General features: G+C 45.8%; 1 protein-coding gene across 1 annotated transcript in view; it reads right to left on the reverse strand.

Annotated features, from left to right (window-relative positions):
• Positions 1-22,518, reverse strand: part of LOC136837166 (uncharacterized) — a 195,276-nt gene extending 172,758 nt beyond the window's left edge. The window contains exon 1 of the mRNA XM_067101837.1: positions 20,878-22,518. Coding sequence (XP_066957938.1) covers positions 21,298-21,993 — 696 coding nt within the window. The 5' untranslated portion in view covers positions 21,994-22,518 and the 3' untranslated portion in view covers positions 20,878-21,297. The remainder of the gene's footprint in view (positions 1-20,877) is intronic.
• Between the last annotated feature and the right edge of the window lie 1,520 nt (positions 22,519-24,038).

The raw sequence follows: 24,038 nt of genomic DNA on the forward strand, positions 1-24,038 counted from the left end.
AACCAAGCGTAGCCTAGGTTAACGGAAGGAGTGCGGGAAGGAGGAGGAGGGCAAACAAGGAGAGAAATTTTGTGCCGAGAGCCAACCGGGACCGAGAAGAGGGGGCAAGAAGGCGTGGCCTGAGGAGACACACCCAAAGAACTCTATTCCTCCGGGAAGGAAGAGAACTAAGGGGCTCACTCTGCCACCCCAAAAACGACCCCAGAGGAAACAGCAACCAAAACTCCCTCAACCTGATGGATCCTCCACAAGGGCAAGAGGAAGGAAGCAATACTAGCCTATAATAGGCAAGGGAAGACCCCACTCGTAATAAAACCATCACACAAAAACATAGAATAAATAAAAATGTGCTCATATTAGGTGCGTAGCCTACCTACCGGGAAGCGGTTAGATCTGAGGTTGCCGCTACCTCGAGGAGGGAAACAATGAATAAAAACAAAATAGAGCACCATCGCCAAGAAAAATAAAATATATATAGCCTAATGTAGACTAAGTAACAACCAAGGAACCCAGCCTGAAGGGGGACCTGGAATACATCACCTAAAATGGGCCAGGCCTAACAAATATGTAAAACTCGAAAAAGGGGGCCACCCCGCCAGGAGGAGAACCAGGGGAATGGAGACAACCCCAACAGAAAAACACTGATGGGGTCGCCTCGCTGAATGGCTGGCAGAGGACTGTGCGTCATAACACAAGTTCTCATAATTGTGAAAAACCAATTACAGCCAAATTATCGAACAAAACCCCACAATAAGATGGTACTTAACTTGGAGATGGTAAAGCTGCTCGATGACATGATTAATGGTGAAATAATCCAGAAAGGGCACAAGCAACAAAAAGAGAGTGGTAGCAGACACGTGCTAGAAAATGGAATGAGGTAGGTGGCGCTGGGGAGAACAACAGAACAGGGAGATATCTTTCGAGTAAGACTCCGTGGTAGGGATCCTTCACTCACCCTTCGTTATAAACGTCTTCCCTGGAGAAGACGCTCGATCTGGGGTAGTAACCCCAGCTTTCCTGAAAGCTCTTTTTTCTCTGGTATATCTAGCATTTTATACCTAAAAATTCGTGCTACAATGGAATTTCACCGGCTGACACGGGGCTGGACTCAGAAAAACACACACTAGTCCACAGGCGGGATGAGCCGCCGGGGAAATATAACAAATAAGATGGCAATGTAATTGGTTAACAAAATAAATACAAATCTACGTTCCCGAGTCCGGAAACCCACACCGGAGATCTCAGGACCTTATCGTCGAGAACCAAAGAAGGGTGAGGCTGTCAAACACCACGATCCACAGATGTAACAACAACTAAACATCTCGAACGCTGGGCGAAATAAAACAAGGTAAGAAAACCTAGAAGTTCGAGAACCTGCTCGATCCTAGGAGAGCGGGTGAACGAAGCATTGAGCCCAGCAACGAGTCACCTGGAACCAGCTCTGGGAGGGAGCGAATCCTCAACCAGAAAGATTCACAACTCGGTGAGAGTCGGACACCGACATCACCCGCAAGAGAAGATGACAAGCTGGACCCAAAACAGGGTGGGGGTGGACAGGGAAGGTAGTAGGCCAGAGCAGAGGCAAACAGGAGACTGGGGAGAAACTCACCCGCTCAATTGCATGATACCTAAAATCATGGCCTACACCTAAGGGAAAGGAAATAAAAAAAACGACCAAGACCAACTCACCTATATACATAGATGTAGCCTATGATCAAAATTAAAAAGGGGGAGAAGGAAAAGGGGGAAAAAGGGAACAACAGGGAGAGAATTTCAGTCGGGACCAGCCAGAGCCGAACGTAAGGGAGGTATAACGCTCGTGGAGGAGATATGCCACTAAAAAATTAAAAGAGGGAAGAATGGGGACTCACTCACACCAAAACAACGGACAGAGGAAGGCACGACAACAGAAATCCTCAACCTGCTGACCCCATCCTCTCGCTAACCTAACTCAAGGAAGGGAGAACAGGAGGTCAAGGGGGCAATAAAAGCCTAACGTAACTAGGCTAAGACATAATTAACAAATAAATCACCAAATGTGTGTGAAAATAAACAATATAAAATAAAATACAAATACATTTGTGTTTGGCGCATAGCCTAACCGAAGGAAGCGACAGGATGAGCCTGACGTCCCCATGGAACTAGACAACGCAGAGATAGCCTGATGTCGAGCACCAGCCAATAAAAATAATGAATAAAAATATAATTATTAAGCTAAATTGTCCAAGAGGAAACATCCTGGGGAGAAAACTAAGCGGGAACAAAATGGGAACCCGATGCGGGAACACTAAGGAACGGATCAAAAACATTATTGTTAGAAAAGAAACCGAACAATCCCATCCACCAGGATGAGACCTTGGGGAAGTATAAGGCATGAGCCGACCAGGAAAAACCCAAACAGAACAAGCCGAGTGGGTAAAACTGCTGGACAACATGGCTGGCTGGGGACGCCAGTCGAAATTAATAATTACGGGCTAAGACAGCCAACAAATCATAAGACAACCCCACAATAAGATGGTACTTAACTTGGACATGGTAAAGCTGCTCATCATGATGAAGATGCAGAAAAAGAAAAAACACAAAGCTAACAAAACACCGCAGCGTCTGAATCAAGTGCTAGAAATGGAATGAGTTCAGATGGCGTTGGAGTCGCCACTGGCGGGCTGGGGAGCGTGTGGCTGCACGGCCCCTCACTCTTCTCGGGGATATTGACATGGGGATGTCTATCAAAGTGTGGCTCTGTGGTTGTGATTCCTTCACTCACCCTTGGTTATACAGACATCTTCATCGGGAAGATGCTCGATCTGGGGTAGTAACTCCAGCATTCCTGAAAGCTTTTTTTCTCTGGTATATTTAGCAATATTTATACCTAGAAATTCGTGTTAGAATGGAATTTCACCGGGTGACACAGGGCTGAGTTTATATATATATATATATATATATATATATATATATATATATATATATATATATATATATATATATATATATATATACACCAACCCCAGGATTTGACAAGGACCACAACCCCGTGAATAGCTAGACTCTGCACATACTTGACACCCCTCAAAAACGCTTATAACTGCCTATTATGATACGTCAAACAACAAAAACCCCCTTTAAAAATGCTTATACCTGCCTATTTTAATAGTTTTATCATGAAAAATGTATTTAGTCTTGAAAATAATATGAAAATACAGTAAACACTGAATATTTCTCTATGAACAATTCAGTGAATAGGCGAATTTTCCACAAATGATATGGATATATGTTCCACAGAAAATCCCACAAATAGGTGAAGCCGTGAATCGGAGGGTATGTGTTTATAATGTTATATGAATATTATACACACACATAAAGAACAACAACTGAGATATGGCATATATATATATATATATATATATATATATATATATATATATATATATATATATATATATATATATATATATACATATACATATACATATGTATATATATATATATATATATATATATATATATATATATATATATATATATATATATATATATATATATAGTAAAAATATATACATATACATATATATACATATATATACATATACATATATATAAAATATATATATATATATATATATATATATATATATATATATATATATATATATATATATATATAAAGGGATTTTGACAAAGGAAAAATCTATTTCTGAGAAAGGTCCCGTGTCACCCGGTGAAATTCCATTACAGCACGAATTTCTAGGTATAAAATGCTAGATATACCAGAGAAAAAGAGCTTTCAGGAAAGCTGGGGTTACTACCCCAGTCGAGCGTCTTCTAGGAAGACGTCGGTATAAGGAAGGGTGAGTGAAATACCACTACCACGGAAACATACTCGAAAGATCTCTCCTTATCAAAACCCCGGAACAGAGCGGTGAGCCGTTACAGCCCCTACACTCAAACACCCGCCAGGACGGCGACACCAGCGCCACCTACCTCATTCCATGCTAGCACTAACCCCAGACTTGGCATGTGCAAGTAGGGGGGGAGTAATAGGTGAGTCAGGGAGGGTCACCGGGTGACACGGGACCTTCCTCAGAAATAGATTTTTCTTTGTCAAAATCCCTTTTCTGAGTCCAGTCCCGTGTCAGCCGGTGAAATAGTGATAGAGAATCATGCCAAGGCTGCAACTACCCAGGAAAAAGAAATGGGGGTAATCTGAAGAAAAATACAAAAATTTACGAAAATAATTTTAATCAAGGAATCTCTTACATGTAGCAAGAACACTAAAACTAAACCTAAATCTAAGGCACATCAAAAACTTAATACTATGAAAACAATGGGAAGTCCCGGTACGACGGGAAAAAGCCCCAAAAATACTTAAAACTACTAAAGCATATTGAAACATGAAATGTGCATAAGATAAATGCAAATACAATCTTAATACTATACACGTAAACTTAGGCTAAACACGTAAGAGACAAAATCAATGAAAATTAAATATACAGTACATATACATATATCTGGGGTACATGGAGCCAAATAAAAACCGTCCAGTACCCCACAAGAAAAACAATCATAACATGTCAGATTACAGTTTTTCCATCAACAGAGACAAGATACATCAATATGAGGAGCCAGGCAGTGAGGCATAATCAACCAGGAGAATAAGCAGAGAAGTAAATGAGGCAGGCGGGCGGGGGGGGAAAGGAAAGGATAAGGATATGATTAATTAAGGTGGGGAGATGACACTTCCCACAGCTATGGTAGAAAATTTCAGGGCTTCAGCGATTTTAAATAGTGGCGTTTAAACACTAGAGGTGATTTCCAACCCGTATATTTAGATAACTCTGAAAAGTCCATATTATGAAAGTAATTAATGGAAGTAGCAACTGCTCGAATATCATGAACCTTAGGAACTGAATCTGGGTTGGCCTGTTTAATAAAATACAGAATTTGTTGTCTTATAGCATTTAGTGAAAGAGTACCACCTTTCTCCCTGATAAAAAGAGGACCCGACTTACTCTGTGGAGTTCTTAAAAGGTAAGATTTAAGTGTATAAACTGGACATAAAGACTGGTCTTGTGGAAGGGGCACCACCTTCCAAGGAGACCACCTGTCTTGTGGGTCTTCGTTTTTAGCTAAAAATCTAGGGTCAGGGGAAAGGAGGACCTCTCCGGACGGGAGGAAGTTCACAAAATTATCACCTCTAGTGAGAGCCGATAGCTCTGAGATTCTAGCACCTGAAGCCAAGCTAATCAAAAATAAAGTCTTCCTTAACAGATCCTGATAAGAGCAATGAAAGTTGTCCATCTCTGATGCTAACTTAAGGACGTCATTGAGAAACCACGTAACAGAATGTGGGCGTGATACTGGTCTCAGACAGCGCATGCTCTGGGGATAGATGAAAAATAGGAATCTGTAAGGTCGATTTTAAAGCCGTAAAGAAATACTTTCTTCAATGCTGACTTGACTGTGGTAATAGTGGCCGGAGCAAGGCCTTTCTCAAACAGTGATCTAAAGAAAGAAACTCCTAAATTAGTCGTCATGATTTTGGCTTCAGATGCTTTCAGGAAGGAGGCTAATTTTTTTGACTGCTGAGTCATACTGTCTAATAGTAGAATCTCTTTTATCTGATTCTAAAAACAGAGTGTTGACAGGGTCAATGTTTGCTCCTTTTTGGGCTGCGAATTTTATAAAGTCCATAAAACTAGGGCATTCTGAATTCTTGAGGAAGCTGACACAGTCTTGGTTTGTACTGTCTGGGTCAGAATGGGCTTGGGAATCCGAAGACTCCGTAATCCCAGTTCCTGAAGAAGAGGGAACCAATTGCTCTTCGGCCAATAGGGGCTACTAGGGCTGGTTGACCTTTGAATGTCCTGAGTTTGTGTAATACTTTCAGCAGTAAATTTATTGGAGGAACAGATAAATCTTCTCCCAATTGTTCCAATCTACTGTCATTGCGTCTGTGGCGTAACGCCTGAGGGTCCAGGTTGGGGGCCACATAACAGGGGAGCTTGAAGTTGCTCTCCGTTGCGAACAGATCCACTTGGAGGCCCGGAACCCGGTGGCAAATCCATTTGAAAGATTCCCCGTCCAGGGACCACTCCGTCTCCAACGGAGTAGCTCTGGACAGGGAATCCGCCACCACGTTCCGTACCCCCGCTAGGTGGGTGGCTGACAGGTGCCAGCCGTGCTTGTTCGCCAGGGAGAAGATAGCAACCATTACTTGGTTTACTCGACCTGATTTGGAGCCGCCCTGTTGATGCAATGAACTACCACTGCGCTGTCCAATACCAGCCTGATATGAATCCGGTTGGGGGGGCGGATTTTCTTTAGAGTTAGAAAGACCGCCATAGCTTCCAGGGTGTTTATATGGAACTGCTGAAACATTGTGGACCACGTTCCTTGTACTTTCTGTTTTGGTGAATATCCCCCCCAGCCGCTTAGGGAAGCGTCTGTGTGAACAACTAATGCCGGAGGGGGAAATTGAAGCGGAACTGATTTGGACAGGCCTCTGACTGTGGTCCAAGGCCGCAGTCTTGTCTTTAAGATTTGAGGAATAGAGGAGACCTTGTCTCTGAGCTTGACATTGGCTCGACTCCGCCACACTCTGTTTATGTCTTTTAATTTCGCTTTTAAGAGCAGGTCTGTCACTGAGGCAAATTGAAGAGACCCAAGGACTCTTTCTTGGGATCGGCGGGATGCTGATTGATTTTTGAGAAATTTCCTGGTGAGAGATGCTATCTCTTTCCTCTTGGGAGGCGGGAGAGATAACGTGTGAGAGGACAGATCCCACTGGAGACCCAGCCACTGAAACCGGGACTCCGGAGTCAGGCGGGACTTCTCTCTGTTCAGTTGAAAACCCAACGACTCCAGGAAATTGATGACTATGGACGTAGCCTTCTGACACTCCAGAACTGTTGGTGCCCAAATTATCCAATCGTCTAGGTATGCTGCTAGGGATATCCCTCGGGACCGGAGTTGTTGTACTACCGTGTCCGCCAGCTTTGTGAATACCCTGGGCGCAATGTTTAGACCGAAGGGCATGACCCTGAAGGAGTAGGCTTGATTCCCGAGTCTGAAACCGAGGAACTGAGAGAAGTTCCGCGCAATCGGGGCGTGATAATAAGCGTCTGAAAGATCGATAGAGGTGGTGACGGCTCCACGCGGAAGTAGAGTCTGTACCTGAGCTACCGTAAGCATGCGAAATTTGTCGCATTTTATGTAGAGATTTAGACGCGACAGATCCAGGATCACTCTTTGCTGATCGGAGTCTTTTTGGGAACAGTGAATAACCTGCCTTGAAACTTTAGGTGCCTTACTTTCTTTATTGCTTGTTTGTTGAGCAATTCTGCCACATAATCCTGTAGGATTGATGAGGGTGGCTGGTAAAACCTGGTTAGAGGAGGAGGAGGGTCCTTGATCCAGCTCCATCCTAGTCCTTTGGACACAATGCTGTGTGCCCAAGGGCTGAAGGTCCATTGGTCCCTGAACCAAAACAGGCGACCACCTACCTGTGTTCTCTCAGTGGGAGGGGCGGGTTTATTCCCCTACCACGTCCAGGTCTTCCTCTTGGGGTGGTGTTGGGTTTTCCTCTATGAGGGGCCCTGCCTCTTCCCCCCCTTGCAATCCTATTAAGGCCGTGAAAGTATCCACGGCCCTCATAGGTGGGGTTGTATGCTGGTGAGCCACATAGGGCGTGCAGCTGGTTGGACCAGCACATATTGTTGGGGTGAGCCTTGGAGGTGGAGGGCTGTGCCACTGCCGAGACCGGGGCGGCTTGGACTACCGCCTGATGGTGGGGCCTCTTATGCCTCCTGAAACGTTTGCCTCCTCTCGTCTGGGGGCCGCCAGATTCTGGGGTCTTGCGCTTGTAGGCAGAAATGCCCCAGCGAGAGCGCAGACTCTGGTTGGCCCTTGTAGCCTCAGCCATAACATTCGTAACCTCTTCTTCTGGGAAGAGGTTAGGTCCCCAGATCGAGCTCTTAACAAGCTTGTTAGGCTCGTGGCGGATAGTGGCATCAGCAAAAATGAATTTTCTGCATTCCAGTCTGGCCATGATGAACTCAAATAAGGTCAGACTGAAAGCCAGCTAGCAAGGACTTAGCCAAGACTTGAAAAAATGGCTCGTCGAGCAGGAGAGGCGGCAGTGGCTTCCGTAAGGCAGACGGAGTTCAAGGACCGGGCTAACTTAGTCCGGGCATCAAACTCCGCCTTTAAAAAGATTCCGGCAGCTTGGGGAGCTGTTCACTGAACTGTGAGGAAGCACAGAAGGGGTCCAGTTTCCCAACAGTGAAAGTGGACGGAGCATCCACCCAGAACTCGTCACTTCCTGGGAATACCAGGAAGTGGGGTCTGTCTCCTCAGCTGAGGTAAGGATTACCTTCAAAGCACGCTCGGGCCGTAGCCAGAGCGACTTTGTTCAAGCAAGGGGTGGGTAGGTTGTCTCCCAGGGCAAACATTGTGAAGTTGCCCTTGAAAGGAGTCAACTTTGTATTTTCTGCCTGCCACTCCGTCAGAGTGCGCAGGAGAGCCGACTGAGCTTGGTCCCTAGGGGCGATGACAGTCTCCTAGGAACCTTATCTGACCGAACCCATGCTTCCTCCGTTAATCTTACGAAGCCTGGGTAGGGGGCAAGAGATCGGGGGGAAGAACTCCAATTCCTCCAACCGTCTCGTGCCAAGACCTTCAACCGTTAGTTTGCCATCATGTTGGATGGCCCGGAGGGCGAAACGCCAAGGGTTACCGACATCGAACGGCGGGAGGTCCGCTGTGTCGGGGATGACATACTGGGGTTCGCTGGGGGGTGGGTGAGCCATTCCCGCCAGTATATTATCATGACTGGCCAACTTTTCGGAGATTTTGGTGAATCTCGTGTCAAAATCCTCCGTGAACCTTTTAAAAAGTTGGTTCGCGAAGGCCTCTGCGTCAAAGGCAGGCTGGCGAGGAGGGCTTGGTTTTGCAGCCCTCTTACTCGCGCCTTTGCTGGAGGAACCAGACTTGCTCCCGGAGGCTACAGGTGCTGAGACCTTAGCCTTCGACGGGGAAAGGCGATGCCTTCTTGGAGGACGAGGACTTATAGCCCTTCGCCTTCCATGAAGTCTTCAACTTCAACTTGGGGATAGCAGATGGAGCTCTATCACCCAAGGAGGAAGACTTCACAAAACCTGCAAAGGAAGAAATTGATGAAGCTGGGAGTCAAAAAAGGGGGCCCGCCCCAACAACCTCACCTACCTCACTACTTACCACCTGGTCCTGTTCTAGTATTCATTGGTTCCAGGTCTAACTCTAAAGCGGCAACGTCCCTCCGAGACCTCAGCGTAGAGGATATCCACTTGGGGTGGCTGGGTCGCATCCCAGATTTGCTGGATGATGGGGGTGGCAAGATCTTCTGGCACTGCGGCCGCCACCCGTGCGCGCCGGGTAGAGCAGGTCCCTCAACTTGGCATCGAGGACGTAGGGCTTCCCCGACGGAACATTCCTGCCAAACCCAGCCACCCAGGCCCGGAGGGATTCAAGGCAGACTTCTTGGAGGACTTCGTCCGCCTGTAAGAAAACCAACAATTAGCCAAGAACGAAAAAACAGTCCGGGAACCACGTAAACAATATACAATATGAGGAGCGTAAAGCGGAGGAAGACTGTCACTTACCGACTCATCCTGGACGGTTGTGCACAGAGCGAAGCAAACCTCACAACCATCAGGGTGCCAAACAACCAGGTCATCGAGCCGGACCGCACAACCAGCGTGGGTCCGGCACACTACGTGACCGTAGGGTTTGTTGGAGTGAAGCGGTACACCCGGCTCCTCACAGCGAACAGTCTGTAAGTAGAAAAAGTACATGAACCCACCACTCTAAGCAAACTAAAGCTGGCAAGGCCGGAAATTCAACTACAACCGGAATACTCCGGCGGAGAAGAAATCCCTTATCATAAACTAGGCCAATAAGCTCTAAAATACACAGAGTGGAAGGTAAAAGCTTCCAGACCCGGAATACTCCGGGAATGAAAGGAATGAGACAACAAGAACTCACCATAAAGGGCTGCCAGTAAAAATAACGGCGGAGCCCCCGGTGTAGAACCGGACTCACGTATATATATATAATGAATGAGGAGAGTACTCCTGTTAGATAAACACACTTATCTAAATATGTATATTCATAAACAATAACATTAAACAAGTGATGGTACAAGGGTAAATACTCCGAGAGACCGGAGGGATCCGCTCCTTATATAATATAAATCCCTTTCCACACTTACTTCCCCGCCGGAGAAACAAGGTGGGCAAGATGCTCGTATATTCATAACATAAGCCGAAGCAAATATATAATACCCTAGCCAAGTAACCCGACGGGGAGAAAAGAAGTGTGGGATAGAGTGTCGAACACGTTCGAGCTCGAGTAAACAAACCACCAACACCAACACAGCGATGCTAGGGACTGTATGGGAGGGAGCGAATCCTCTACCAAATGGAGGAGTCCCTGAACTCGGAGAAAACGCCATCTAGCGTCACCCGCACGAGTAGAGCAAGGCTGGAGGGGGGTGAGGGGGAGGGGGGAGTAGGGGAGAGAGGTAGGCTACCAGGAAAGGGAACAGGAGACAGGGGAAAAATATCACCCGCTCAACTGCACACACACCACTCCAAGAATAATGAAACTTGGGAGGGTGGCCTACTACTAAGGAAGCTACCCAGCCCGATGCCCGACTCCTTCCTAGGCGAAGCCTAATAGGGACCTAACCTAGTATAGGCTAGGAAAATGGAAGGAGTGCGGAGGGGAGGAGGAAGCAAACAGGGAGAGAAATTTTGTGCCGAGAACCAACCGGGATCGAGAAGAGGGGGCAAGAAGGCGACTAGCCTAGAGGAAACACATCCAAAGAACTCTATTCCCCAAAGGAAGGAAGAGAACTAAGGGGCTCACTCTGCCCACCAAAAACGACCCTGGAGGAAACAGCAACCAAAACTCCTCAACCTGATGATCTCCACACCAAGGGCAAGGGGATGGAAGCAAAACAAGCCTACTCCACTAAATAACCATCACACATAAAAATGGGAACAAAAATGTGCTCAATAGGGTGCGTAGCCTACCTCGGGAAGCGGTTAGATCTGAGGCTGCCGCCACCACCAACAGGAGGTAAACAATGAATAAAATTAAAATAAAAACTAAAACTAGAGCACCATCTCCAAGAATAAAATAATTAGCCTACTACAGACTAAAAATAATAAGGAACCCAACCTTGGGGGGGGGGGTACCTGGACGGGGCATCACCCTCACAAAGGCCGACAGGCCAATGATACGTAAATTCGAGAAAAAAAAATGGGCCACCACAGGGAACCCACCAGGATGAGGACCATGGGGCAAAAATACATCTATAACGACAAGGAGACAACCCCAACAGAAAAGAACTGATGGGGTCGCCTCGCGGTCGACATGGCTGGCGGAGGACGCCGTGGCGTCATAATAAGATCTCAATATTTATGAAAAGACGAGACCATAACAGCCAAAATATAGAAACTTGGTGATGGTAAAGCTGCTCGATGACATGGCGAAAGATGAAAATAAATCCAAAAAAAGGCACGAGCACACAAAAGGAAAAGGTAGCAATCACGTGCTAGAAAATGGAATGAGGTAGGTGGCGCTGGTGTCGCCGTCCTGGCGGGTGTTGAGTGTAGGGGCTGTAACGGCTCACCGCTCTGTTCCGGGGTTTTGATAAGGAGAGATCTTTCGAGTATGTTTCCGTGGTAGTGGTATTTCACTCACCCTTCCTTATACCGACGTCTTCCTAGAAGACGCCGACTGGGGTAGTAACCCCAGCTTTCCTGAAAGCTCTTTTTCTCTGGTATATCTAGCATTTTATACCTAGAAATTCGTGCTGTAATGGAATTTCACCGGCTGACACGGGACTGGACTCAGAAATATATATATATATATATATATATATATATATATATATATATATATATATATATATATATATATATATATATATATATATAATATATATATATATATATATATATATATATATATATATATATATATATATATATATACAGTGCCCGCAGAAAGTCTTGTCGTAGTTGACACTACAAGAATAGTTTCTTCCAAAAACCGCACATGCCTCATATTTCCCTGACGAAAAAATCGTGAGCCAATAATTTGCTAGTTGTCAACATAATTATCTCTTCCTTATAGAGTAGGCGTACGTGACAATTCTCTCCGTATCTTTTCAAGGTCGTTTGGAACTGTAATTCTCTTGAGTTACTGCAAAATTTTACGCGTTTCACGTGATTGTTTTTCCGGTAAAGAGGCCAATTGCAGTGTCTGTATAATGCCTGGAGTTTATAATTCGTTTGAAGATCGTGTGAAAGTGATTGAGTGTCACAAATTAGGCTTACAAACTAAAGATATTGTTAGACAAACTGATGTGAACCCACAAACAGTGCAGCGCATTGTTGCCAAGTACCAGGCAGAAGGCAGCAACAATGTACCGTAGCACAGAAGGAGGGACTGGTAGACCATTAAAAGTGTGTCAGAGAACCCTTAATGTCCTTAAAAGGAAGGCAGAAGCTCACCCTTCTTATTCTGCCAAGAAATTTAAAGAAAAACACCCACAGCTCCTTGGGGAGACGTCTGCTAGGACTATCCAAGATTACTTATCCAAGAGACTGGGTTTTAAGGATATTGTGGTACCAAAGAAGTCATTGTTAACTCCAGCACACCTGAAGAAAAGGGAGGCTTTTGTTAAAAAGTATGGTTGATGGGATGTAGGTGAGTAGCAGCGGGGCCATCATAAACAGCAATTGCAGAGCGTTGATGTGTCAACTCCTGTAAAACTTGCCGCTGCCATCAAAGTTGCATGGGAATCCGTCAACACTGATCTCTGCGAGAGGCTGATTTCATCCATTCCTATCCGCCTCCAAAAGTGTAAGAAAAATAAATACGAGTATAATGTTACAAAATACTAAGATGTAATTGGTGAGTACAGCAATAAAATTTCATGTCTTAATCTATTATAGTTTTTTTCTAATTATGCTTAAAGATAGGTGAAAGCTTTTTACATACAAGAAATCACTACTTCGACAAGAGTTTCCACGGCTACTGTATATATATATGTAAGGGATTTTGACAGAGGAAAAATCTATTTCACATAGAGAACAACAACTGAGATATGGTATATATATATATATATATATATATATATATATATATATATATATATATATATATATATATATATATATATATATATATATATATATAAATATATATATATTTTATAATATATATATGTAAGGGATTTTGACAAAGGAAAATCTATTTCTGGGAAGACCTGTGTCACCCAGTGAAATAATCCATTATCACTGATTTCTAGGTATAGGTATTGCTAAGTATACCAGAGAAAAGCTAACCATAATGCCAGGGTTACGACCCTGGATCAACGCCATTAGATGGTGTCGTTATACACAAGGGGTGAGTGGTTGCCACTACCACAGGTCTCCGTCCTATAGATCTCTCCGATCTCAAAACCCCGAAAAGTGAGGGGCCTTTCTAAACCTCATCCTCCGCACTTACAGCTAACCACCACCCCGGCCGCCATCTTATAAACATCCCAAATTAGCACCTCCCAAGCTTGGTATGCCACAGGGAAAAAGGAAGTATACCAGGGATGGGTCACTGGGTGACACAGGTCTTCCCCAAAAATAGATTTTTCCTTTGTCAAAATCCCTTTTCTGGGCTCGACCTGTGTCACCCAGTGAAATCGTGACAGAGAATCAGCCATACAAAAGCTTGGTGGAGTCCTCTAAGAATTACCTTAATGGAGCTAAATAAAACTATGAGAAAATTACTGTGTTTTAATAACCCAAAACATTTATAATAAAAACATAATTAACATTATAGGGCACACAGTCTAAATCATAAAATAATTAACACCAAGACACTTAAGGCTAACAAAAGATTACAACAGGAAATCCATGAATTTCGGCCAGGAGTCAGGCTGTGAAGCAGGCCTGACCTAAAGGTTAGCGGGCAAGGCAAGTAAACGAGGCAGGTAGGCTTAGAGAGAAAATAAACAACAGGATAAACTAAGGTTACATAAACTAGTCTAGGGCTGGGGGGAACAATACTTCCTGCAGCCACTGTGGAGTATTTAAGGGCCTCTAGAGACTTCAGATAGTGGCGTTTGAACACTGTTGGTGATTTCCAGCCCGTGTACTTTTTAAGGTCATCAAAATTCATATTATGAAAATAATTAGCTGAGGTGGCCACCGCCCGAATATCATGTACCCTAGGTACTGAATCCGGGTTTGCTTGCTTAATGAAATACAGTATTTGTTGCCTGATGGCCTTTAAGGAAATGGTTCCTCCGTTTTCCCTAACAAAAAGAGGGCCAGACATTCTATTAGAAGTTCTATTTAAATAAGCTTTTAAAGTGTTAACTGGACATAAGGACAGATCCTGTGGAAGGGGAATAACCTTCCAAGGAGACCATCTATTTTGTGGATCCTCATTCTTTGCTAGAAACTTGAGATCCGGAGACAACAGAACTTCTCCTCACGGGAGCAAATCAACATGGTTCGGTTCTCTAGAGAGAGCAGACAGTTCAGAAATTCTAGCCCCTGAGGCTAGACTTACTAGAAATAACGTTTTCCTTAACAGACTCGAGTATGAATATAATTCATTATCAGTGTCTGATGCCAATTTAAGTACGTCATTTAAGAACCAGGAAACCGTGTGTGGACGGGTTGCTGGTCTAAGACGAGCGCATGCTTTAGGAATTGACGAAAAATATGAGTTTGTAAGGTTAATATTGAAGCCATGTAAAAATATTTTTCTTAAAGCAGATTTTGCTGTAGTAATAGTACTGGAGGCCAATCCTTTCTCAAATAATGATCTGAAGAAAGAAATTGCTAGGTTCGTGGTCATTTCCTGAGCTTCAGATTCCCTCAAAAATAATGCTAACTTTTTAACTGCCGAGTCATATTGTCTGAGAGTAGATTCCCTCTTGTCTGATTCTATGAACAGTGTATTAATAGGATCAATGTTAGCGTCTTTCTGAGCTGCAAACTTCATGAAGTCCATAAAGCTAGGGCATTCAGAATTCTTGAGGAAGCTGACACAGTCCGAGTTTGAACTACTTGTGTCAATCTTGGACTGGGGATTTGTTTGCGCCGGAGTTTCAACTCTAGAAGAAGAGGAAACCAATTTCTCTTCAGCCAGTTGGGTGCTACAAGTGCTACTTGACCTTTGAATGATCTGAGTTTGTGCAGAACTTTCATTAATAGGTTTATTGGTGGAAACAGATAGATCCTTTGCCACCTGTTCCAGTCTATTGACATCGCATCCGTGGAGTGAGCTAGAGGGTCTAGATTGGGAGCAACGTAACACGGAAGCTTGTGGTTGCTCTCTGTGGCAAACAGGTCCACCTGGAGACCCGGTACCTGAAGACAAATCCACTCGAATGATGCTTTGTCCAATGACCATTCCGACTCCAGCGGAGTTGTCCTGGATAGTGAATCTGCAATGACATTCCGAACACCTGCCAGATGGGTAGCTGACAGGTGCCAAAGATGTTTCCTTGCCAGAGAGAAAATTGCAATCATTACCTGATTGATATGGCTCGACTTGGAGCCCCCTCTGTTTATATAATGCACAACTACTGCACTGTCCAGTACCAGTCTGATATGAATCTGTCTGGTTGGATGTAGCTTCTTTAGTGTTAGAAATACTGCCATTGCTTCTAGAATGTTGATATGGAACTGGCGGAATACAGTTGACCACATTCCTTGAACTTTCTTGTGTTGGGCGTATCCTCCCCACCCGCTCAGGGAAGCATCCGTATGGATCACTAATGATGGAGGGGGAAATTGGAGAGGCACTGACCTTGACAAACTCTTGACTGTTGACCACGGTCGAAGCCACTTCCTCAACACCGGCGGAATTAGAGACATTTTGTCTCTGTTCCTGCTGTTGGCTCGTCTCCGCCATACTCTGTTTATATCCTTCAGTTTGGCTTTCAGCAGCAAATCTCTCACTGACGCGAACTGAAGAGAACCCAGGACTCTTTCCTGGGTACGACGAGAGGCTCTTTTGTTTTTGAGGAACTGCCTGGTAGCTTTGGCTATTTCCCTCCTTTTGGCTGGTGGAAGTGACAGTTTGTGTATGTTTAGATCCCATTGGATTCCTAACCACTGAAACTGAGCCTCCTGAATTAGACAGGATTTCTTCCTGTTTATTTGAAAACCTAAGGATTCCAGGAAGCTGATCACTATGAATGTTGCTTTTCGACATTCCTTGGCGTTGGATGCCCAAATTATCCAATCGTCCAGGTATGCGGCTAACATAATCCCTCGGGCCCATAGCTGTTGGACTGCTGTCTCTGCCAGTTTGGTAAAAATCCTGGGTGCTATGTTGAGCCCAAATGGCATGACTCTGAACGAGTATGCTTGTTTCCCTAGTCTGAACCCTAGGTAAGGAGAGAAGTTTCTCGCAATCGGGACGTGATAATATGCGTCTGAAAGATCTATAGAGGTGGTGACGGCCCCACGGGGAAGTAGGGTTCGCACCTGCGAGACTGTAAGCATGCGAAACTTGTCGCAGTGAATGTATAAGTTGAGACGAGACAAGTCTAGAATTACTCTTTGCTGGATTGAGTCTTTCTTTGGGACACTGAACAGATGGCCTTGAAATTTCAGGTGTCTCACTTTCTTTATTGCCTTCTTTTGAAGAAGGTCTTTGACAAAGTCCAGTAAGTCTTTGGATGGAGGTTGATGGAATCTGACTGGTGGAGGAGGCCCTCTGCTCCAGCTCCATCCCAGACCTTTTGAAACTATGCTGTGGGCCCACGGACTGAAGGTCCAATGGTCCCGGAAGAGATATAACCTCTCGCCTACCTGAGGAGACTCATTGGATGGAAGAGGACTTACTTCCTCTGCCTCCTCGGCCTCCTCTTCCACGGGAGAGAGGTCTAGTTGAAGCCCTACCTTTGTAGGCGGCTCTGGCTCTGCTCCCCCTCGCATGCCTGTTGTAGCCTCGAAACGCCCCTTGACTTTCAAACGAAGCGTTGAAGGCTGGGGACGCTATGAAGGCTGGCGGAGCAGGGGTTTGCTGAGCCGGCTGCATCAGTACGAACTGCTGCTGAGGCAGAGCTTTGGAAGTGGAAGGCTGTCCAATCTGAGAGACCGGTACAGCCTGAAGCATAGTTTGAGCCTGGGGTTTCCTATATCTCCTGAACCTCTTCTTTTCCCTGGATTCAGGTCCGGAGGTCTCGGTGAATTTCCTTTTAAAAGGGAGACCCCAGCGGAAGCGAAGACTTCGATTTGCTCTGGTTGCCTCCGCTAGAACATTATTGAAACATCCTCAGGGAAGATGTTAGGTCCCCAGATAGAACTCTTCATGAGTCTATTGGGCTCATGTCTGATAGTGGCGTCTGCGAAGATATGCTTCCTGCAGTTTTGTCTCGCCACTACAAAGTTATACAGGTCCGATTGAAATGACGCTAACAGTGATTTCGTCAAGACCTGGAACATAGGTTCGTCAGCGTAAGTTAACGCTGTTACCTCTGTAATGGTGATGGAATGCAGGGAGCGACTCAACCTGCACTTAGCCTCAAACTCCGCCTTCAGAAGGGCATCCGGAATCCTGGGAAGCTGTTCAATGAACAGGGTGGAGGCACACTCGGGGTCGAGTTTACCCACCGTGAACGTAGCCGGAGCTCCCGACCAGAATTCCGAATCCCCGGGGAAAAGAAGGGAGGTGGGATCTGTCTCCCGGAGTTGAGGCAGCGGTTTGCCCTCTATTCCCGCCTGACTAGTCAACACTGCGACCTTAGTTGTGCAGGGGGTAGGGATGGAGTCACCTACCGCAAACATCATAAAAGTCCCTTTAAAGGGAGTAAGCTTTGTATTCTCGCACTCCCAGTCAGTGAGAGCGCGCATCAGGGTGGATTGGGCTTGGTCCCTGGGAAAGATAACTGTTTCCTTCGGGACCTTGTCTGATCTAATCCAGGCTTCCTCTGTTAGCCTGGCATAGCCTGGGTAGGGAGGCACCAGGTCGGGTGGAAAGAACTCCAGTTCTTCCAGACGACGAGTGCCCAAGCCCTCGATGGTCAGGGTATCATTATGCAGGGGGGCGTGAAGAGCCAGCCGCCACGGGTTCCCCTTATCAAAGGGGGGCAGTCTGGAGGCATCCGGAACAACATGAGAGTGCTGTACTGCTCCGGATTGGATAAATCCGGAGAGCAAGCTTTCCTGGGCCTGCATCCTGTGTGCCAATGACAGCACTGACTGACCAGAGGTCTCTAAGCTTGAAGCAAGCTGGGAAGAAAGGTCTTGAATCCTAGCTTCAACCCTAGAGTCCAACTTCTGCATCAGAAGTTCGGCAAAGGCCTCAGGGTCAAAGTTAGGCTGTGGAGGATTAGCCTTGGACACCCTGGATCTCGACCCTTTGGACGGGGGAGTAGCCTTACTAGTGGACGCCACTGATTTAAGAGCCAGTGACAACCCCGAGGGAGCTGACGGATTAGACCTTTGAGGTCTAGAGGACTTTGGTAAGTCCTTATTTTTCAAGGATTTCACCTTGGGGACAACGGACCTAGGTCTGTCCTCAAGGATAGCTGGTTTAGGAAACCCTTGAAAGGAAGAAGAAGAAGAAGGAGAACCAAAAAGGAGACTACCAAAACTCTCTCCCTCTGCTTCACTTACCACCTTACCTTCTACCTGGTGGTCCAAGTCCACGCTCATCGGTTCGAGGTGGATGTTGATAGCCGCCACCTCTTCCGTCACCTCTCCGCACAGGTTGTCTTCTTGGGAGGGTTGCGTCTCTTCCCGGATCCTCTCGATGATAGGGGCGGCCAATTCCGCCGGCACTGCAGCAGAGATCTGGGCTCTGGGGTAGAGGAGATTGCAGATCTCCTCCGACAAGAAGTAAGGGTTGCCAGACGCAACGTTCCTCCCAAATCCGCCGACCCAGATCTTCAGGGTCGACAGCGAAGAGTCACGGATGATCCGGTCAGACTGTAAGAAAGGGCAGGATTTACTGAGAATATTCTCCAATTACCCGTATATGTTTATATAAATCATTAAAGTAAAAAAGAGACTAAAGGTTAGCGGTCTCTTAAAACTTACCGAGTCATCCACCACTAGCTCGTACAGAGCGTAGCAGACTTCACAGCCATCTGGGCGCCAGACGATCAGGTCCCCAATGTGGACCGAGCAGCTGGAGTGCGACTGGCACACCTCGTGTCCACAGGGTTGTTGGAGAACCGCTGTGCACCCTGGCTCCTGACAGCGTACCATCTGTAAGTGGAATGGCGGTACATGAGTAACGTCAAGGCAAGGCCTGCCGGAGTAGGTTCGGCGGTAATAGGCTACCTTAACATAGATTATGGGTGATGAAACATGCGTGTCATCAGGCAAAACCCGCCGGAATTGAATCCGGTAGTACAAGACTAATACACAGATTTATGGGTAAAGAAACATGCGTCATAAGGTAAAACCTGCCGGAATTGAATCCGGCAGTACAGAATAATAAACATAGGTTATGCTACAGAATGGCCAACTACTAATCATGTAAACAAAAGTACTCTAAGATAGTCTGGCGCTATGGTACTCCGCCGTGATTTGCCATGGAAATCTCGTTATGTCACATATTATGGAAACGGCGTAAGGTGGCGGAAAGGAGTGTTCGTATATGCCCCAACTCTCAATCGCCCAGGGCGGGAACCACATAGTGGAGAGCGCCAACTAACCGAAAACCATACCCACCGGGGTGGTAACATGGACGATAACAACGAAAGATCCGACTAACCTGGCGGAGACTGAACATAGCGGAACTCATGATTGCATCCCTGGGACAGTGTTCGACGCTCCAGCTATAACTGTGGAAAGCGAGCAAACGAAACACCGCCAAATAAGGGAAAGGTAGCAGAGTGGCGGAAACCCAGCGAACGGCGACCAGACGGGTGGGTAGCACCCTCTGGAAGCCGAATGAAAACTCCCCACGGGGTGCCGAACACAAGCGATTGGTTTCCCTCTGCTAGGAAGAAGCCTAGGTCGCTCGCCAAAAGCTAACTGATCAGGTAAAGAAGGACTAGGCTACATACACGAAAAAACCTGTGCAACCTTCGATCCCAGCCTACCCTCCAAAACCAAAACTTCTTGGCTTGTTCAGGAAGGCTAGGATGAGCGCTACAGGTGAAGGGGGGGGGGAAAAGAGGAACCTCGCATAACCTGGCCACACCCTCCAAAACCGACAGCCTGGTCAGGTGGAAGACTATGAATTGAGGAGACCCTTCACTATTCTAACCTCACCCTCCAAGACCTCACGGCCTGGTCAGGTGGGGTAAGGGGGAAGAGTAACTCCCTCACTAGCCTAACCTCACCCTCCAAAACCTAACGGCCAGGTCAGGTGGGCCAAGAGAGAACGAGGAACTCCCTCACAAACCTAACAACTCCCTCCAAAACCTCAAAACAGCCTGGTCAGGTGAGCTAGGTAGCATGAGCATCATGAAAAGCACCTATCCTGTCCAGCCTAACTCTCCGAAACCGATTACGGTACGGTCGAGTAGGCTAGGCTAAACCTAATCGAATAAACTACCTGACGTCAAGAGTACTAACATAAAAAAGTGGACCATTCGATGTGAGAAGTTTAAAATTATATATACTTAAAAATATATACTTATGAATACAAAAATGACTCAGCGGCAGAGAGGGCCAAACAACAACCGTTATGCGGGAAGCGGGGATACCCAAGATGGCCGCCTCTGATGCCGAATCACATATAAACTAATCCAAGAATAGACATGTCATCCATCCTCGTACACATCAGTTATGATCATGAGCATAACAATACCACCATCTAGAAGGTACCAACTCGCTGGTGGAGGAAGGAAACCAGGGTGTGGCGGAATTCACACCCACAAACAACGCAACACACAACACTCACCCTGATCTTCGGAACTGGTGATGGATAAGGTCCACGGTCGCCAATCACAGCACACAACCACAAAACAAAAACTTAAACCGACCCTCCACCAGCAACAACAAACAAAAAAAAAAAAAAGAAGAGACACATGAACCATTAATGTTGGTACCAAAAAAACAGACGAACTCCCGTTCACTTTCAAGGTTGGACCTCAACTGCCCAAGACTTCCCAAAACCGAAAAACTCCCGACAGACAGACAGACAGCGCCGTAAACGAACTCCAGCAACCGAACCACTCACAACGACAATTACACTCGCTCTCTCTCTCTCTCTCTCTCTCTCTCACAAAACGTTGGGAAATGCTAGATACAAACAAATTTATTCATCCCTCTATAATTCTCCCCCTTTTAGCATTTCCCAACCAACACCTTTCACACTGCATTCAAATCGCCTTACGCAACACCCACGGATGCTCACTAGCAGGTCCTCTAGATCGCGTTCATAAAACGTAATCATTCTCTCAGAATCATTCTCTCTTCTAGCAACATTCAAATTCACATCTTCTCCTCCATTCTCTCTCAGATTCACGTTATCCTCTTCACTATTACCACTCTCAATTTCATCCACAATCTCAACTATACCCTCTAACTCGTTCCCAAATACCTCCCCCAATTCTTCAACTAACCCATCCCATTCGCTCATTGACCTTTCCAATTCTTGCAACGATTCATTCATGCTTTCAATCACTCGTATATTACTGCTACGCTCTCTTACTCTTACACTTTCGCTCACCTCCAACCGTTCACTAACCCCTACACGTTCATTCAACTCAGTTATATCAAACCCGCATATGCTATACGTTCTATCCATACCATCCCATTCATCCGTATTACACGCTTTATCACTCATTTCCACTTTGGCACTCACACCCCTATCACACAACTTACGACCATTCCGTTCACTTACGTTCTTCCCTTTCTTACGTTTTCTACCATACTCTATCAAAACAAACTGCTGATCCTCATGCAACAACCCCTCACGTACATGCATCACACGCACCGCTTGCATCCTGGAGGATCCACCCATTTGAAACCCCTTCACACTCAGTTTCCCGAATTCGCTGTCACAGTCACCCTCTTTCGTCTACATACACTTGATACATGCCCTTCCATTCCACATTCGACACACTTCGCTCTCGGCTATGAACACATTCTCGCATAATGCCCATTCTTACCAAAGTTGCCACATATTACATTCACTCGGGTACCCCTACAACCATTAGCAATATGACCCACCTGTCCGCACCGGTAGCATTTAACCCCCATATCTTTCGTACACTCCCTTACCAAATGTCCTGATTGCCCACACCAAAACACGCTCCTAAAGCCCACCTACACTCATTCTTTGTATGTCCTTCCTTTCCACATCTAAAACACTTCGCTCGACTTCCACTCACCGACCTTCCCTTTGTACACTACTATCCCTAACCCGTCCAACCCGTTGTTCCCTTACAAACCCACCATTCATCCTCACTGGCACCTCCACATTACTTGCTCTTACACTCCTATCTATTACACTATCGGCCATTCTCATTGGGCCCCTCAACACTGCATCCCTAAAGATTCCAAACTCTGGCACTCTCTCATCTACCCCAGCCCTTACACTTACACTTCTGCTCTCTTTTATAACCCTGTCAAGCTCATAATCTTCTACAATTTCCAAAATTTCTCCCCAAGTCAACCTTTCATTCGTCCATCTTTTCTTCTCCTTCCGCTTCAAGTTCACAAATTCTCTAACTCCATCTGGCACTGTCCCTAACAACTTCCATACTAACTCCTTACATTCATCTATCCCATCATCCCCAAACTTCTTCCTTGCCAACGTCTCCAGCCTACAAGCATATAGTGACAAGGTTTCCCCAGCTTTCATGTTTGCCTCATCAAATTCATTCTTCCTCTTATACTTAACACTCGCTTTCATACGCCTCGCTTGCTCAACTAGTCTAGCTTTCACCTTGTCATACTCAACATCTCCCACACTCATAATAACCCTATACATATCAAGCAAAACCCAGTCAAATATTCTCCTAATTCTCGTGCCCACACTCTCTTACTTTCCCCATACTTATCCTGACAAAACCTTTCATACTCCCTAAAGAAATCATGCACATCCCTACCTCCATACTCATTATACCTTTCACACCGGGTACCTCCCTCACATACATAGCCTTTCTCACTTCTTTCTCACTTTCACTCTCACTTTCGCTACTTTCACTCTGTCCTTTCATACCCTCTTCCGAATACAAAGAGTCCACTTCTGCACTTACATTCATCTTACTCATTACACTCTTCTTCCCCTCCCCTTTTTTATCCACTTTTATCCACTCACCTCCATCCACCTCACTATCACTACTGCCTTCACCCTCTCCCTTCTTTCCTGCCTTTCCCACTTCCTTACCCTTCTTACCAGTTTCCTTTCCCTTTCCCTTCTTCCCTTTTTTCTTCCCTGACTTATCCTTACTTTCCCTCTGTTCCTTCCCTTGCTTTTCATTCCCCTTTTCCTTACCCTGCCTTCCATTCTCTCGTTTCTTACTTCCTATTTCCCATCACTTTCATCACTCACACTTCCATTCACTTCTTCCTCCTTTTCTTTCTCTCTTGCCCCTTCACACATTCCAGAGGACCTGCCTCCAACAGCCCCTTCTCCAAAAACACCCTTTGAACATACCTTTCACCATTTCTTCCACTTTTCATCATTCCTCCAACTTTTATCCATCCTCTCTACCATCCTGTCTTCCATTCTCTCTTCTGACTCTTTCATCTCCCCTTTCATTTCTTCTTTTGCACTCCTTAGCATTCCCCCCCATCTCCTCCAACTGACTCCTCAACTCCAAATTCTCACTCCTCAGCCTCCCATTCTCCTCCTCCAGCCTACCCTGGAGTTCCCTAGCCACCCGGAGTTCCTCTCTCAGTTTCTCTATCTCACTCATCCTGACCTCTTACTCTCACTCTAGCCACCACAAACAATCCCAATAGCAATTATACAACAGCCCCACGTTGGGCACCAAATATAATGTGGCGGAATTCACACCCACAAACAACACAACACACAACACTCACCCTGATCTTCGG

The sequence above is a fragment of the Macrobrachium rosenbergii genome, chromosome 58 (assembly GCF_040412425.1).
Source record: "Macrobrachium rosenbergii isolate ZJJX-2024 chromosome 58, ASM4041242v1, whole genome shotgun sequence".
NCBI lineage: Eukaryota > Metazoa > Arthropoda > Malacostraca > Decapoda > Palaemonidae > Macrobrachium > Macrobrachium rosenbergii.